This window comes from Ruditapes philippinarum, unplaced genomic scaffold (genome assembly GCF_026571515.1).
Source record: "Ruditapes philippinarum isolate M1 unplaced genomic scaffold, ASM2657151v2 ctg2407_1_1_1_1, whole genome shotgun sequence".
NCBI classification, from domain to species: Eukaryota; Metazoa; Mollusca; class Bivalvia; order Venerida; family Veneridae; genus Ruditapes; species Ruditapes philippinarum.
In genome coordinates, this window is record NW_026859341.1 from 24,121 (window position 1) to 42,648 (window position 18,528).

Here is an 18,528-nt window from a genome sequence, read left to right on the forward strand (position 1 = left end):
TTTGAGAATTGTGGCTAATAGTTCTTTTTTACTATTCACTTGTGTTATAACTTAAAAGAACAACTGGCTATGCCAATACAAGAAAAAAGGAACCACAAGTGTTCTGTTGGCCAGACAAACAGTTTATTTCAATTTTTTCCGTGACCCTAGAGATGCTACATGTACTTCAAGTGTATGATATATATGGCAATAGTAACCATCTGTTAACATCTGTGGAATTATCCCTCACATTGAACTGTGAAATTATCCCTTACATTGAACTGTGAAATTAGCCCTCAAGTGCTTTGCGTGCATAGATTTACATTGTGTGTATATGAAATATGGGACTCTTGTCCGATTACTAGAGCAAACATTTTGTATGATTCTTGAACATCAATTATAGTAGTTCATCCTAAAATGTATGAAATATTAAAACCAAACCAAATGTATAATCATTCATACATCTATGTAGCATTTTAATACACTACCAGATTTTATAAATTGATATACAAACATGGATGTTGACACAAAGATTGTGAAATGTAAGACCTGGATTTGGATACATTTGGTATGTTCACCCCACCCACTAACATATCCTAGGTTGATAGTGACAGATAAATGTATTAGGTTGTAATACCATTGTCCCTAACAACATTCTGGTGTGAGAGGGGAGCACTCCCTCATGTAGATTACAGTTTCCCAACAACAGTTTGTGAGCTTATATAATATCATTATTTTCTTTCATTAGAATCACCTGCTAGACAACATTTCTTTAAACATGTTAGGTTGTCATATTGTGAAATTATTGAACTACATTGAGCATACATTTTGTTTGTACAGCACAAAGGTTTTTGCTAATTTGGGAATGCACAATGACTCATTCATATTGATAGCAGATAAGTAATTGTGCAATTTAAGCATTCATTTAAAGGAGTACATGACTGTAAATATCTAGTGTCAGTGAGAAGGTTGATATAAACTTTAAACACAATCTCATTTAAATCTATCAGATATCTAGACATCAGCATTACTTCCTCAGACAGGCACCATCATGTTCATTTATAAAACATATATCTGAATAACATTTCATGGAGTAAAATATCACTTGGCATACAAGTTTAGCCCCAAATATACCCATATATGTGCAACCCTTAAGTTTTATTTTTTTAAGAGGCCACTAATATTACTCAATGTGTGGTTTTACCTTTGACTAATAACCTTACATTAAGAGCTAAATAAGGATTTTTGTTTAGAATTCTCATGTGTTAAAGGTAATATCCATAGCAAGCATATACCACACACACAAAGTTTTGAAAGAAAAAAAAATAAGTAAGCCAATGATTTGTAAATGTCATATGAACTAAGCCAATGATTTCATTTGTGCAAAAAATAGAAAATCATGCATTAGTTACTGCCATGAATTTTATTTCCTTTATGTCACAGATCATTTTGTGGGGTAGTAATAGTAATAAATTCAATGCTTAAATACTCCACATGATTAAATATTGCAAAATAGATGTTTAAATACCATTTAATGTGTTGTATAATACATTAAAATTACCTACTACATGTTGCAGTATTTCAACCACAGTGAAGATAAAAGGAGTTTTTGGTAGTTTAGTTTGCACAGATTTATCTAAATCATAAATCAATGTTCACTTTACAAATGCATATATGCAAAGTAAAATCATAAATTACCAAACAAATACTCCCCTGCTGTATAATTAATATTGAGTATTCTGTGAATAAACATGATTTTATGAAGTCCAATTTACAATAATCTACCTCATATTTTTTTCAATACAAGAGTGTTTATTTATTCCTTGTGTATGGAGAAAACAATATATCACACAGTCTGTTTCAAGTTTATTGTGAATTTTCTGTTTTCAATACAAATAAATAAGAAATGTATAAAACAAAATTCAATTAATACATCAAGAAAAATCTGATTTCTATAACTTAAACAAATATAGACTTGTATACTTAATGTTATGCAAAGTACAATATAATATACTGTATTTCTCATAATATAAGCCCTTTCCTTTTTAAAAAATCCAGATCCATTTTATATTTGGTTTTCTTCAAAAAAGTCAAGCTAAAATTGAAAGAATGTACTGACAGACTGACAATGTTAAATTACATTTATATATCTACTATACGCTTTTTGATTTGCACTGACAACATAACATTACTTTAAAAGAAAAATTGGATCTCAAAAAATTGGTGTTTTGCAAGGCCCTCCAGGGCTTATATTAAAAGACATAAAAATCAAATTATTATAAATTATAATCATATAGTCACTCATACACTCTAGACAATTACTGACAACTATTCAGAAAGGTAAAATTATCTATAACATAAATGCTTCAGAAAAAATATCTATGGTCAATTTTTTTTTTGGATTACAAAAGTTGATTTTCATATTTTCTTTAAGAACTAATAGGCAAGATGCAAGATGATATTGTTCATCTCTATATGGTATATAAAAAAGTTTGTAATTTCAAAAACAGCAAAAACACTACAACAAAATCAATTATAAATTGGCAAAGCAACATTAGCTATAACAATAATTTTTTATAAACCGATATAAAACTTTCAAGCCAACAAAACTAGGCTTAGTTTTAGTAGATTACCGGCAACAATTAAAGTTTAAGCTATGCGATAATAATGCAAATTAATGACTAAATTGTTAACAAGGGGAATTTCGGCACAGCTGTTATACTTCACTGTAAACAAAGTTAATTTGTCAAATTAACTGCTGGAAATTTGTTTTTTTTTCATTACGTGTGATTAACCAAGTTAAAATATGTTCATTATTAAAAATGAACAATGAGATATTTCTCTGTTTCATTACTTAAGAACTTTTCAATGTACATTCAACAGAATATGTTACAATTATCAATTTTTTATCAGCCAAAACTCCAAATATTGTCATTTTCTAAAATGATCTGAACTAATTCATTCATTTATACATCCATACATATTTTCATCCTTATATATCTGTGATAATAATTATTTTCGTTTTGCAAACTACTAGTATAAAACAGCCAAATTTTCTTTTATAGGCATGACAAGACACACTTTCATTGCTGCTAAGCCTTTTTACATCTAATTTTGTGTACAATGTAATAACTTAATCACAATGATAAGGCTATTTCATATAAAATGTGTACCTAAAAACTTGCAAGTTCTTGTTTAGTTTACAAATTAAGGCTTTGTAAAATTCTCATTACAGAATTTACTTAGTAAGCCTTTGTCATATAACAGTACCAGAAAACAGTCTTTTGCACATCCTCTATAAAATAGTTTTTATGCCTGGGATAATTACAAGTACATTTCTACATGGATATGATTCTGCATAAACATGCATGTTATAATCAACACAATTTTGAAAATAAATACACATCTAGCCTGTGCACCACCTTATTAGTATAAAATTGTATAAAGAGCTGTCAGCAGGAAAGTGTGCTTGACTATTCTCAGTGCTTGATAGTAAAACATGAATCTGCTTAATTTAGAAAGTTCAACGCCAATGCTGGGGGTCAGTACAATAGCTCTCCTTATTCCTCAAATAGTTGAGCAAATAAAACTAATAGAAAAATATGTAATCAAGTATGAAATATATAAATATTCACAATCCAAGTAACACTACATTGTTTGATTTAAACAGATAAAAAAGTGAAGCTGTTTTAATCACTACATATGTACCATGTAGTTAAACCATAAAAGTGAAGCTGTTTTAATCACTACATATGTACCATGTAGTTAAACCATAAAAGTGAAGCTGTTTTAATCACTTCATATGTACCATGTAGTTAAACCATAAAAGTGAAGCTGTTTTAATCACTACATATGTACCATGTAGTTAAACCATAAAAGTGAAGCTGTTTTAATCACTACATATGTACCATGTAGTTAAACCATAAAAGTGAAGCTGTTTTAATCACTACATATGTACCATGTAGTTAAACCATAAAAGTGAAGCTGTTTTAATCACTTCATATGTACCATGTAGTTAAACCATAAGCCTGTTGGTGTGAATGAATATACCCATGCAACCAGTGCAGACCAACATAGTTTGTGCTGTTCACTATAAAGTCAGTACATAGTTAGACATTTTGAATTTTTCCCTAAAAACATGAATGTTTTTGTCCAACTTTTAAGATGGACAAGTTCATTTAGATATTCAGAAAAGGAAGGGTTAAAGGAAAATTGGCTACATATTTTGAGTAAGGTTGTTATAATTAATTCCTGTGGATAGTGCATTCCTTCAACTAGATAACATCACTTTGTTAATTAACTTGACAACATTTCACTTATTGAAACATTTCTTTTAAATTTACATGAATCTTTGGCTTATGCTGCTTTAACAACATCTGGCTGAAATTTACCATTTATTTAACATTACACTAATAAAGTTAAACCAAACCTAAAAAAAAAATAAACTGTTTGTTTTGTTTCTTCTTTTTTTACTACTAAAACAAACTAGAAAATATCACGCATGTCTTCAGTTGACTTTTTTTCTTATCAAATAGAATGTTACCATTACATTAAGTGACATTTAGATGTAAAAAATTATTTCACAATTTTTTGTTTGTTTCATTATTAGGTGTATAGAAACAAGATAAAAGCCTCAACAACCACATGCTCTCATCTTCATTATGATAAATAAAATCTTAAACATTACACAATATATCTGAAGGTTGTTGGCTTTCAACAAAGTATCAAAGTGGCTTTAGCTGCACATTCATTGTAATGAATAAATTATTGGAACAGCTTTGTATAAAAGTTTAATATGTGGGAGAAATAAACTTTTAATTTTCTCAGAACAAAATTGATTATTAAAGCATTGTATTCATGAACATTGGGCATGAATTAGATGATCTTTGTGTTAATCAAATATTGATTTTTTTACTCTCAACTACTAGTATTTTAAGTCACATCAGCATTGCAATGGTGTTATGTCATCTCTCTACCTTTACTGATGTAGGAAGATATCAGGTGCTTCTCCCTGCATTATTTCAGGCAAAACTATCTGGACAGCATTACAGAATCCAAACACCATTAAAGACAAATTCTAACCTACAGATGCAAGTAGCAATAATCTGAAACATAGCAACTTTGACCACTTGGCACTCCAAATTGTATTGAACAATTGGCATCAAATTCCCTCCAAATTGTATTGACCACTTGTCCAGGGTGGTCCTCCAAATTGTATTGACCACTTGGCCACTGAGGTGTATTGACCACTTGGCCAGGAAGACCCTCCAAATTGTATTCACCACATGGCCAGGGAGGCCCTCCAAATTTTATTAACCACATGGCCACAGAGGCCCTCCATATTGTATTGACCACTTGGCCACGGAGGCTCTCCAAATTGTATTGACAACTTAGCCACGGAGGCTCTCCACATTGTATTGACCACTTGGCAACAGAGGCCCTCCATATTGTATTGACCACTTGGCCACATAGGCCCTGCAAATTGTATTGACCACTTGGCCCCATAGGCCCTCCAAATTGTATTGACCACTTGGCCACATAGGCCCTGCAAATTGTATTGACCACTTGGCCACATAGGCCCTGCAAATTGTATTGACCACTTGGCCACATAGGCCCTGCAAATTGTATTGACCACTTGGCCACATAGGCCCTCCAAATTGTATTGACCACTTGGCCACATAGGCCCTGCAAATTGTATTGACCACTTGGCCACATAGGCCCTGCAAATTGTATTGACCACTTGGCCACATAGGCCCTTCAAATTGTATTGACCACTTGGCCACATAGGCCCTGCAAATTGTATTGACTACTTGGTCAATAGGCCCTCCAAATTGTATTGTCCATGGAGGCCTTCCAAATTGTATTTACCACTTGGCCCTCTATATTGTATTGATCACTTGGCCACAGAAATATTGAATGGAAAATTTCACAAAAAAATATTGAATGGTTTTAGTCCAAATACAAGAGGGATCATTTAAGATATTTTGCAGGGCAAGAGCTAAAACATGCTCCTTAAACATCTGAAAGAGGTCTCTGAAAAAGGCAAAAGACACTACATCATGTTCTTTTTTTAAACTTTTACTGTAAATATTAGAAATAGTAAGTTACATAATCCATTTCTATATTAGACTACATGTATATATTCACTAAGTATAGATCTAAGCTGATACTGTGAGCTGTTTGACTGTACACGGAGATGATGACTTGCCTATATCATCAGTATAAAGTCTAGACAGACTGTCTGATCAGACTATAACACTGCTGGCTGATTTTTTGATATTAGAACCTCTTAAAGGAACTCCACTGAGGTTTTCAGACATGACAAGACTGGAAATATTTTTTCGAGAATTACGTTACATTTGATGAAGGTCTAGACCAGTTATTTGTGTGCACAATTTCAGATCATTTGTTCTTTCTGTTTTTCCAGAATATTAATTCTCACTGTGAAAAATGACCTTAAATGGAAAAGCGTTGCAATGCTTTTCACTCAAATTGGGCTAAGAATAACTCATAAATAGGAATTGCAATATATTTCTGGGTGTACTTTTTAACAATATTTTGCAAATCTTTCTGTTTTAAGTGACCCAGCCCATCAATGTAATAAATACAAATTTTATGTTTTTTATACTTTTTGACCTCAGTGAAGTTCCTTTAAAATAATTCAAAATAAATCCAAGCAGGACAAGCCTATTATATAAAATTACTGCTGAATAATAATAAATTAGATATCTCTAAATACAGATCTACTATGATATGTTGGCAACAATGGACGGTTCTCACATTCAATAAATAATGCACTTATAGCAAATATAATATAACATATTATAACAACATGACATACAAGGATACATTATACAGTATACAAGATTCTAACAATGTGAAATGATGAATGAAAATTATATGATTATGATACATTAACTTTTCATGCATGTTTCATGGATTGAATCTTCATCAAATAACAAAACAATCATCTTACAAAATTCACAAATAATCTTACAGCTTGCATGCAATATGACAAAACTGAAACATTTGCTATAAAAACAAACAGAATTAACTGAAACATTTTCAAATAAAGTAGACAAATATTAGTAAATAATATATCATATTAACTTGAGGCAATATTTACAGTTATTTGATGATGTACAAGCTAAGATGATTTATCACCTGGAAAATTCTTTATGTACAGATAACCTTTGCCAACTGTTACAATTTTGGAGCATTGCTCTGAGAAAAATACATTCATATCAAAAATGAAATTCTATGAATTGCAGTAGTAAAACATGGCATACGTATGATGACCATGTCTGTAATATAAACAAAAACTATTAACATATTTCAGACTGTTTTTATGATAACTTACATGGTTAAGGAGAAAGGTATGTATGATAAATAATCATGTTAACTGTGCAATTTAGAACAATTTGCTTCAGGATAAATATATATATATATATCTTACACACACACGCAATGATGATAACACTGTTAATGGTGCACATAACTTAATATGTATACAAACTAGCACATATTTACTCCAGTAATTTCTATTACCCACAGGGCAATAGATATAAACAGGACATTTAATTAGATAAAAATACAAGTATATCTGTTTGGTAATTTGATAAAATATTTTCAAGTCTAAGTTTGAAAAAAAATAAATAAAAATCATGAAATATTTACCACACCTTTTGATATAGTATATTAAAATGTAACACATCATCAGTTATCACTAATGGTATGTATCTACTTTGTAATGTATCTTCCTGGACAATATTTTTTTCCAGTACATATCACATCATATGCACCAGTTAAAAAATCAATATTTGTATAATACCTATTTCCTCCGTGCTCCTTGAAACTATGAAATAATTTTTGGTATATGATCATCATCAAATACTTATCCCTTTTTAAAGTAAATTCCTTAAAAATATACAAATATTAAAGCAAGCTTCTACAATTATCTCTTGTTTATTTTAATCTCAATAATTACAATAAAATTATAATGATAATAATAATAATAATAATTTAAAATGAAATTTATATACAAACATAAATCTTGAACCTAGCATAAGCTGACGACTCTAACAATTAAAGTATTATCTAATCTAGCCATGCAAGAGGCAGATATATGAGCCACCCCATGACAAAACCAACGGAGCCACCCCATGACAAAACCAACGTAATGCATTTGCGACCAGCATGGATCCAGACCAGCGCAGTCTGGTCTGGATCCATGCTTGTCGCAAACGCATAATGTTGGTTTTGTCATGGTGCGGCTCATATAACATCCAGGGGTGTGCAGGATTCTCCTGGAAATCATGTCCCAGAAAACACAGAATAAAAATCAAATTAAAACTACTACCACTTTAATGCTTTAATGAAACTTTAAACAAACACTAGCAGAGTCAAGCCAATCTTTATTTATTCTAGTTCATTCACAACCGGCCCACCCCCACAAAAAAGCAACTGAACCCCCCCCCCCCCCAAAAAAAAACAAAAAAAACAAACCCTAACATTTTAATAAAAGTGATTTATATAAATGTATTTTATTTCTCAAAATTCATTACTAGAACTAGATTTACTACAAAGGAAATGATTTTAGAGAAAAATTAAGAAATAGATAAATGTAAACAGTAACTAAACTATAAGAGAGTTGGGACTGGAAACTATTCACAATCTATTTGTGCTAAACATTTATATAAACTGTAAGCTAGGTAAGGTGATTACACCATATACATATATAAACTTTACATCGAGTATATTTGCATAGATAGCACAATTACATATACATATAGTGTAATATCACAGAATGCTTTTATATGTTTTAGTTTAACATGTCTTTAATGATAGCAAATCCTTAGAAATACACTGCCACCCCGTTATAACATGTCCCATTATAACACTAACCTCAGAATAACGCTTATAGGCCTTGGCTCCGAAAAATATATGTAATATACACATATTTTATGGTTACACTTTACACTTTATTATAAATAAACAAAATGAACATTGCATATGTACAGTCATCCCTTTAACTATTCTCATTGGTTGATAATATAACAGGGGCAATACTTAGTTCACAGAGGAGAATGATGCAGAAGATATCCTTGCTAAAGCTGGCAGGGAAATTTGAAGATTGAAATGAAATCATTAAAAATTGTAGATAAAACTTGCATGCTACCTGAGGTTTTTTGACATAACAGGACTGGGAATGTTTGTGTGTGATTGTTTCTTTTAGATTTTCATACTTTTTGATGTAGAGTCTATACTTATATGCAAAATTTCAGATCATTTGCTCAATCTGTTAAGATATTTTTTTGTTGTGTGTGCAAAATGACCTTAATATAAAAGGCGTTTAAACACTTTAACTCAAATCTGGCTAAGAATTGCAATTAATATCAATTTATTTTAAATTTATTTTTGAGTATATTTCTTAATTATCTTTTTCATATTTGTCCATATTAAGGCCTCCAGAGGATGTATTTCTCAAATTTTTAAGTTTTAATACTTTTTACCATAATGGAGCTTCTTCAATCAGAAATTTCTTGATTCACCAAAGGGTATAATTCACAAAAAACCATGTTACTTATGTGTCTTGGTCAGTCCAACAATTATGTCCTTTATGACACGTCTCAAGTTTCAAGTGAATTCTTCCAGTGGTTACTAAGACATTACAGGTAAAACTTGTATAAAGTGTTACATCAACACTGATGCCAGGATGAGTATGATAGCCCTACCTATTCTCTGTCTAATTGAGCTCATATTAATAATAATAATAATAAAAATAATAATAATAATAATGAGAATAATAATAATAACAATCATTATACAAATGTACCATAAAGGATACATATTTCCAAATTTCTTTTCATGAGTTATATAAGACTTAACAGAAACATTAACAATTTTTCATAAATAATATGGTAACATCATATATCAACTAAATGCATTCAAGAAAACTGTACAGCAGGTTGGCATACTCAGGTAAAACAATAACATCATATCTTAATGGTCTGAACTTTACACAAAATATTATATGTTCTCAAGTAATTGTTTAAAAGCAACACTGGTCAATGAATCTATTAAAGCCATATTCCTATATAGTTATGTTCTAAAACCATGGGAAAATTGAAGCACAACAATATTTGGTCCTGGATTCAGGGCATCAGTCTATAGATTGGTTGGTATTACAATGAGTTTTGTTCACGAGTTAATAAACAATGTTGTAACAGTATCCACAGGGAGTATCTGGAGGAAAGTATGAGCAGCTGTAATCACAGAAATATAATGAGCGCCAATTTAATCTTGCTATCATAAAATGAGGTCATCTTCGCTGTCAAAGTTTGGTCGAGATCTGCCGAATTGTTGAACCTGATCTGCCGGTGCAAGATCTTCTACCATTCCCCAGTTTGCTGTAATATAAAATATAATAATTGTTCGCTATCAGTTTCTCTACTTGTAATAGTGTTTGTAAGTGAACAGCATGGATCCTGATCAGACTGCGCAGATGTGCAGGCTGGTCTGGATCCATGCTGGTCGCAAACGCATAACGTTGGTTTTGTCGTGATGCTGCTCATATACAGAAGTTAAACAATTAACATAAAATCTATCTACCGGTAAGATACATGTAAGTTATATTGTGTTTTTAAGCAACAGAATGGAGTCAATGTACAGATATATTGTTTATTGAAATGTTTTAACAAATACAGTGTACATTGTAATATATATTATATATTGCTGCATATATGAAACTTTCTGATGGCAAATATAGAAAAGACATATAAACAAATAAAGTTGCATCAATATTATATGTGAACTTTATTCAGTAATATATGTAAGTTAATAATGTAACAAAAGAAAAAGAAAGCTGTAGATTTGTTTATAAATATTTAGTTATGTAAAAAAGGTATCATTTTCTAATCAAACTGTATTCTAATCAAACATAAAGTATGTCAAATCAGCAGCATATTAGAATCTGTCTAACAGATACACTAGTTCAACTTAGTTAATTTAAAAACCAAGTATACACTCAGTAATTGGATTATTTAAATCAACATACAAATAAGAAAAAAATCCTGTTTGATAATACATGTATAAGAAATAAACTCTTTCATTCAGTTATATATAAGATTGCGAAATAAATTGATATTTAATTTTCAGTTATATATAGGTCTATTATCATTTTAATCTTGATCTTATTTTACAAACATGTAGACTGTTTATGATCAATTGATTTGCATTCAATTATCTAATCTTCATATAGACGTCTATTGTCTTCATAACCTCACAGAAAAAGCAAACAAATGTTTTTTTTAACATTAAACATTTTATTAATACAGCAGACATTAATGAAGAGATCAAAAATAATGAAACAACTAGGCTAGGAAACCTTGTCTAAAAATATTATGAAAGATATCTGTTAGTTGGCGAATCAAGGAAGTGTTTGCCTTTTCCTACGTAGATCTAAAATCTTAACTTGTAGCCTTTTAGGAACTACTGATTCTGTCCATGTGGCCTATGCAGCTCAAGATCAGATGGTGCAACCCTAATTTCTGATCATGGTCTGCACTGTTCATTATTCAGTCTGTACATATTTTGAAATTTTGCCTAAAAATGATAAATGGTATTGTCCAGATTGAAAGATGGGCAAGTTCATTTTAGATATTTAGGGATAAGGGTTAAAACTGTTCTGATAAAAAAATTCTTTCATAATCTTTTGTCCAAGGTTTCCTTTATAAAAATGTTAATAGAATCTAATGTTTATCTATTGAAATTTTATTTAATACTTTACCTTTTAAAAACAAGGTCATTTATTTCTTATGTTTTGTAAATTGTGTAAGTTTATGTAAATTGTGTAAGTCTTCTTTTTTGGAAATGGAGCCAGCTAGTTCTTGACAAATTATATTAACTTCATCAACATTCACAAAAGTAAAACAACATGTACTATTGTTAACTTGTTAATATTTATACCTCACATAGATATCACTTCCATGTTCACGGGACAACTATATAACACAAAAATATTTCTGTAAGCTATCTCATGATATAAATGTATTGACTTTATATTATATAACACCTTCCATTATGTCATGTTATATTACCACACTTTCTCATTTTTATATTACAACATAAATACTTCATTTAAATGCTATTTCAGCATTTTTTAAAACTTTTCTACAATTATATAATGTCATATAATAAATATGTATCAAACCAAAGAGCAATTGTAATGCAAATATATTTTCCGTTACACCTTTTTAATCATATAAAACTTTCCTGACAGCTAAATGCCTATTTACCCACTGATTGTTAAACACAAAAGGTTTGTCAGTTGTCATCTGTACATAGCCAGGTCAGTCAGCTCTTTGACCGTATTGGTAGCTTAACTTTAGAGGATTTAATATTGAAGTACTTGTACTTACAATGGATAGTTCTAAAAAGCAATTTCACAAGTCAATTTCACAAATTCAGCAACTTAATTAAGATATAATTTAAATCTTATAAGAATAAACACATGATAATATATTTAACTTACTATGTGAGTCTTCATCATCTAACATTTTCCTAGGGCTCGGACTTCTCACCCATGGTATAGGTTCTTTCTTTGGTGTCGTCTGTACATCTGATAGCTCAAACTCATCATCAGAGGGCGCTAGTTTATTTTTGCGTAGATGTTTCTTCTTTTTCTTCAGCTTTTTAACTGGAGTGTTTGATCTTTCCTCAATATCGCCTAATTATGAAAACATAAATGCACATTTTTTATATACGTATTTTCATGAATTCGGCTCATCCCAAAATGAATTTAAGAAATCTAAATAATTTTATTTTCATGGATTTTACAAAGCACCTATTCTTTATTGATTTAAGATGACTTCAATGCTTTTTCTTTAACTTGATAAATTGGTTGGTACAAGCAAGCACCTGAGTAGACCCAACAACTTTCCTTAAGCTGTCTGTATAGCTTCTTCACATGAAAGAAACCAAAAGTCTCTGACATGATTCGAACTCATTGCGGTGAGGGGCAAGTGGTTTGAACTCAACAACCTTAAGAACTGGGATGTAGAGCCCCTTCTCCTTAAAGCTTTCATCAGTATAAACCCTTTAATTGTCCTAAACTCATCATAACAAATTATTCTAATTTGGAATCAAACATTTAGCAGTTAGGGACAATGAGGTTCATAGTCAGAGGCTTTGATAACTAGGTGGCGACAGAAAAAGAAATCAACATTAAATAAAATCAAAAACAATAAAGGCCATTTAAATATATAAATAACTATCTAAACAAAGTATAAGTAAAGGTAATTGTATTAAGCTGTCTTTATAATTCTGGTGCAAATAAATAAAAAGTTATATAATCTTGCATCAATTATGGTTCATGTTTGTTCTAATTGGCACCACTTACCATTTGCCATTCTACCATCAGGGGAATCTCTGGCATCATGCATGTGACTAGAATATCTGTCAATGTCATTATCTAAATGCTGACTGTGTCGTAATGTATCAAACCCTTCTTCACCATCTGACGATAACTGAGGCTTCTTTTTCTTTCCCTTCTTTTTCCTACCACTATCTGGTGAACCCTGTTTCACTTTTCTGTCATCTATATACAGACCTTTACTGTTCCTGAAAAAATCTGGTCTCCCTGAAATCTGTTGGGCAGAATCATCATCATCATCATCACTATCATCAGGGTGAACAGATTCTACATGAATTGTGGACACTGATGATGTATTATGTACATAATTATTTCTGTCATTGTTGTAGCCAGGACCATCATAAGACTGTACTTTATTTTTAAGCTTTTTATTTGGTTTCTTTCCCCTTGGACTATTTCCACTTGAAACACCTTCCAGGGGAGGTAATAACTGTCTACCAGGCCTACTAGAGTTACTTCCCTCTTCCCCTGTACCATTTGATAGGGCTCCATTCATCCAGCCTAGACCAAACAGTGATCTGGATGATCTAGGAGCTCTAATATCATCATCATCATCTGCTGTAAAGTTTCTTGGTGTGCCAGACTTTTCATTTGATATAATATTATGTGATTTTTCCTGAGTTGCCAATTCATCTAGTTTTCTTTGTCTTTCTTTTTCTTTAGCTTTAGCTTGCTTATACTGATCATCCTGGGAAAATAGACACATAAATTAAAAATTAATATAGCTTGCTAATTATCTTTCAAAAATCAATTAATTCTACTAACAAATATATATCTATAAGCTTATCTTTAGTGATTAAAAGCTGTGCCAAATAAACCATAAAGTAATTTTCAAACTTCAAATAACTATCAAAATAAAGTTTATGTAAGAAATCAAATTATATATTCAACAGGCAATAACATTAAAAGAAAACACATCACACTTTCCTTGTGCAAATAATTGAAGTTAGTGTGGAAACGAATGAACAAAAAAATTAGAACACACTTCTAACAGTTAAAATTTTCAAATCTGATAAACAACCTCAGCCCTTAACTAACCACATATTTTAAATGAATATCTGATATAGCCTACATTAAATCTTCATCTCTTATATCATATACAAAACTTCACATCAGAGAAAAGGCTTATTTTATAATGATGAGAGGTAAAAGTTAATGCTGAAAGAAACATCAATGTGTTGATGTACTCAATAATGATGCTGCAGAAAACATGGGTATTTTCGTTTTAAGATAGAAACATGGACCTTTTAACTCACTGAAATAAACATGCATGCATTCTAAATGGCAAATCCTTTAATTTACTGAAAGAAGGAAGAACCTTTAATTTTCTGCTGAAAACATGGATGAGTGAAGGATGTAAATATTTTGAAGGTAAACAGGGATTTTTCAAGCTGTTGATGGTAAACAGGGACTTTTCCAGATGTTGCAGGTAAACAGGGATTTTCCCCAATGATTCAGGAAAACAGGGTTTTTTGGAAGCTGCTGAAGGTTAACAGGGATTTTTGCAGATGTTTAAGGATAATGATGGAAGCAGTTAAATATTTAAAGTATATGTCTGATATAAATCACCAAACAAATTTAAGCGGAAATATTACTTTGGATTCATATAAGTGCAAACTAATTGTCTAGAGATTTCCCTTTATGATAATTGACAACTTCTTAAAATGTTTATATTCCAAAGATTTGACAAAAACTATTTAGTCGATCTAGACAATATGTTGTTTTTGGTGAAACTTTTTCAAAGTTAACACAAGGTGTGCTTTCGTAACTGTTAGCAGTTTTATGAACCAAAATGTGCAAAAGTACCAAAATAGTTTAATTGTCTGCAACAGCTGGAAGTTGCTTGTGTTTTCTTTTACTGTTTTCATATTTTTCTATCTGTAAATCAAACAAGTAAATAAGTATATAAAAACATGATATAAACAAAGGCTGCCACAAGTCAGACACCCGTCTGAACATTCTCAATACTTGATAGTAAAACAGATAATGCAGAAATTTGGATAATGCAGGAAAATTTTCTTCAGTCCACACAAGAACTATAATTTGGTAAAAATAAGTGTTGTAGTAATGAATCTTAAATTCTCATGAATCTTTCCAGGTTAATGATTAATACAAAGTTGTATATAAAACCATGACCAATTGTTCCTCTAAAATAAGTTGGATAGCTCTACTATTCCTAGAAAGTTGAGCTAAAATCAAGACATGCTCACATAATCCATGTTGTCATGCAATAACTACCCTTACCCATTAAAACATAGAATAGTGTTATAGCCTTGACAATCCTAGCATTTTGTCAGTAAGTAAAATATTTTTTTCCAGTTAATGTCAAGACTAATTTTTTTTCATTTAATAGCAACTAATATGAAAGACCAAATAGTCTTGTTTCCCATTAATACAACAGAAGCTAAAACAATTGCTAAAATCAGTACAAAATAAAATACAAAAGTGAATCATAACCAATCCTATTCATGCAAATTTTCATGAATGATTGTATCAGATCACTGCAGATATCTTCATGAAATCTACTAATAAATCTAGCTTACTGTGAAACTGAAAATATGTGACGCTTTGACAGATCATGTCAAATAGCCACTTAATCTTTAAAGAAGCACACCTCCAGATGCAGGCTAATTTCCAAAAATTTTGAAACTGTATTAAAAAGTAAAATATTGTGAAGTAAACAAAGAAAAAATTTACACATTGCAAACAGCACTAACAATACAACCAATTACCAAAAAGAGGTCAAAATATGCCAACACAGTACAAATATAGTGAAAAATATGCAAAATGGATCATTTATCAGACATAAAATTAAAATCATTAATTTTAACTTGAATCTGTTTACTATTCTAAAAACTCTTTTTATTTTTCTCAAGTTTGGTACCCACATCACGAAGATTACCAACAAAGCCAGCTCTACTCTCGGATTCCTCAAGAGAAACCTTAAACACTGCCCACTACTCTGCAGGAAAACAGCCTACTTATCCCTTGTTAGATCCACTCTTGAATACAGCTCAATTGTATGGGACCCATTCCTACAGAAAGATATAGACAAGCTTGAGTCGATCCAACGGAAGGCTGCTAGATTTATTTCTGGGGATTACAAATCAAGAGATCAAGGCTGCGTTACCAGGATGTTGAAGCAACTTGAGCTATCTCCATTACAAGACAGAAGGAAAATGGCACGATTGACATTCTTCTTCAAGGTGGCTGAGGGGCTGGTGCCAGCCATGCCCACCGATACCTATCTGACCCCTATTCGTGGTAAACGCCTAATTAAACCTAAGAAACTAGACAATTACATAACTAAAAACATTGTAGAAAAACAAGCTATAAACCATCATAAGTGCTATAAACCTATTATCTCAAAAAGTGACCAATTTGAACAATCATTCTTTCCTAAGACTATTAGTGATTGGAATAACTTAGATAGTGCCGTTGTGTGCGCAGATACAGTACAGAGCTTTAAAACAGCTCTCCAACAGTGCTACTAAATTACTTAGCTCCTCTCTCCCGCTGCGTATATACCGGAAGGTTCTGCAGTGTACACATTCAGATTCAGATTCAGTTTGATTTTCTTGAAATATTTTGGCTCATCTGGAGGCATGCTACCAATACAATTTCTTGCACAAGTATATATACCTTTTTCTTCAACTCTTCAGAAGTGAGAGTTTTCCATGGGTTACCGCCACCAACAATGTCATCATCTTCATCGTCTTCCTCAACTTTCTCTTCTCCGAGTTTCTTACGCTCTTCTTCTTCCTTTCTCTCTCTAAAACAATACAGTAAAAACAATACAAGATAACTAGATAAAATATACGAACTTCAATCACAGGACAATCACCAAAACCTCTACATTGTGACTTACATCAATTTTTGTTAAATATAATCTTAATTTTCTTTTAATTTTGTTATATTGCTCTAAAAGAATTTTCCAGAATATTGTTACTCACACTCGGGTCTCGAAATACTATGTGGTAGATATAAAAGGAGGCCCCGTGATTTAAATTCACTTTTTATTATTTAAATTTATCTTTTCTGTCCAAAAACAGCCCTTTACTATTTGCAGCTTAGCTTTATGCTCTTCATATTTCATAATTTGGAAAAAAATACCATTAAAACAACAGCTGTCCTGGAAACAGTGCACTCCACTTACTTAGTGCTAATTGCAGTGTGCTTTAATGTCCAATTTTATGTTTTACTATTACAGGTACCAGAGACCTTGACTTTTTTACCTGTAAATGTGGACTAATCAAGGTGCATTCACATATACATATCAAATTTCAGTCTACTTACTTTATGAACACAAGGTTAATCAAAATGGCAACCAAAGCTGTGACACAGCTATTTTGCTGTTCAAAAAATCAAAAGCAGTTGCAAGTTCCAGTAACAAGGGTTTGTTCAACAAAATTCAAGGGGGGAAATAATACAGAATTTTCCAGGAGAAAAAGACCATAAGAATGTACCTCAAGGTTCATTTAGGTTTTTTTCAAAATCTTACACCTTGGAAACAAATTTACAATTTTCTTTCAAAGCCAACTGGAAATTTTTTCCTTTTAGGGTTTTGAATTTCTATTTTTCAAAATGGGCAAATTTAGGACACCTATCATCGAAAATCAAACTTTGATATGGGAAAAAACACTTTGTCATCCAATTATACCAGGTCAGCTACACAGGACTGGTGACAAAAGTCATAGAATGAGAAGTAACCATGACCATGCTGAAACATATAACATGTATGAGAACAAACCCTTCTTCTCGTTTTTCCTGACTCTCTCTGGGCCTTTCTCTTTCTTTTTTTTTGGTCTGACCTGCCTAAAAGCCCCCATTTTTTCTCAAAATCCCCCCGGGAAATCTTTAACTTCTCTTTAACCCTGATCTAAAAAGGGCCTAAAAAAACCTTTGACACCCCCTTTAAATTAATTTTTAAAGCTCCATCTTATTTCCACTCCCCTTTAAAATTTACTGAAAACTTTTTCTCCTGAAACCCCAAAACAAGGGGAAAAACTTTTAAATTTTTAAATATTACCTTGAAAAAATTCTTTTATAAAAAATCAGAAAAACTTACAACTTTGGAATTTTATTTAGAATTGAAATTTTTTAAATTTGTTTTAAAA

The 18,528-nt window shown here is 31.2% G+C and overlaps 1 protein-coding gene across 1 annotated transcript; it reads right to left on the reverse strand.

Moving 5' to 3' along the window:
* Positions 1 to 8,544: 8,544 nt before the first annotated feature.
* LOC132756130 (uncharacterized protein DDB_G0283697-like) lies at positions 8,545 to 18,240 on the reverse strand. The gene is made up of 6 exons (XM_060747128.1): positions 18,223 to 18,240; positions 17,708 to 17,763; positions 17,054 to 17,183; positions 13,379 to 14,099; positions 12,512 to 12,706; positions 8,545 to 10,388 (listed from the first exon to the last, which is right to left on the reverse strand). The coding sequence occupies exons 1-6, from the start codon at positions 18,238 to 18,240 to the stop codon at positions 10,288 to 10,290; spliced, it is 1,221 nt and encodes a 406-aa protein (XP_060603111.1). The 3' UTR covers positions 8,545 to 10,287.
* Between the last annotated feature and the right edge of the window lie 288 nt (positions 18,241 to 18,528).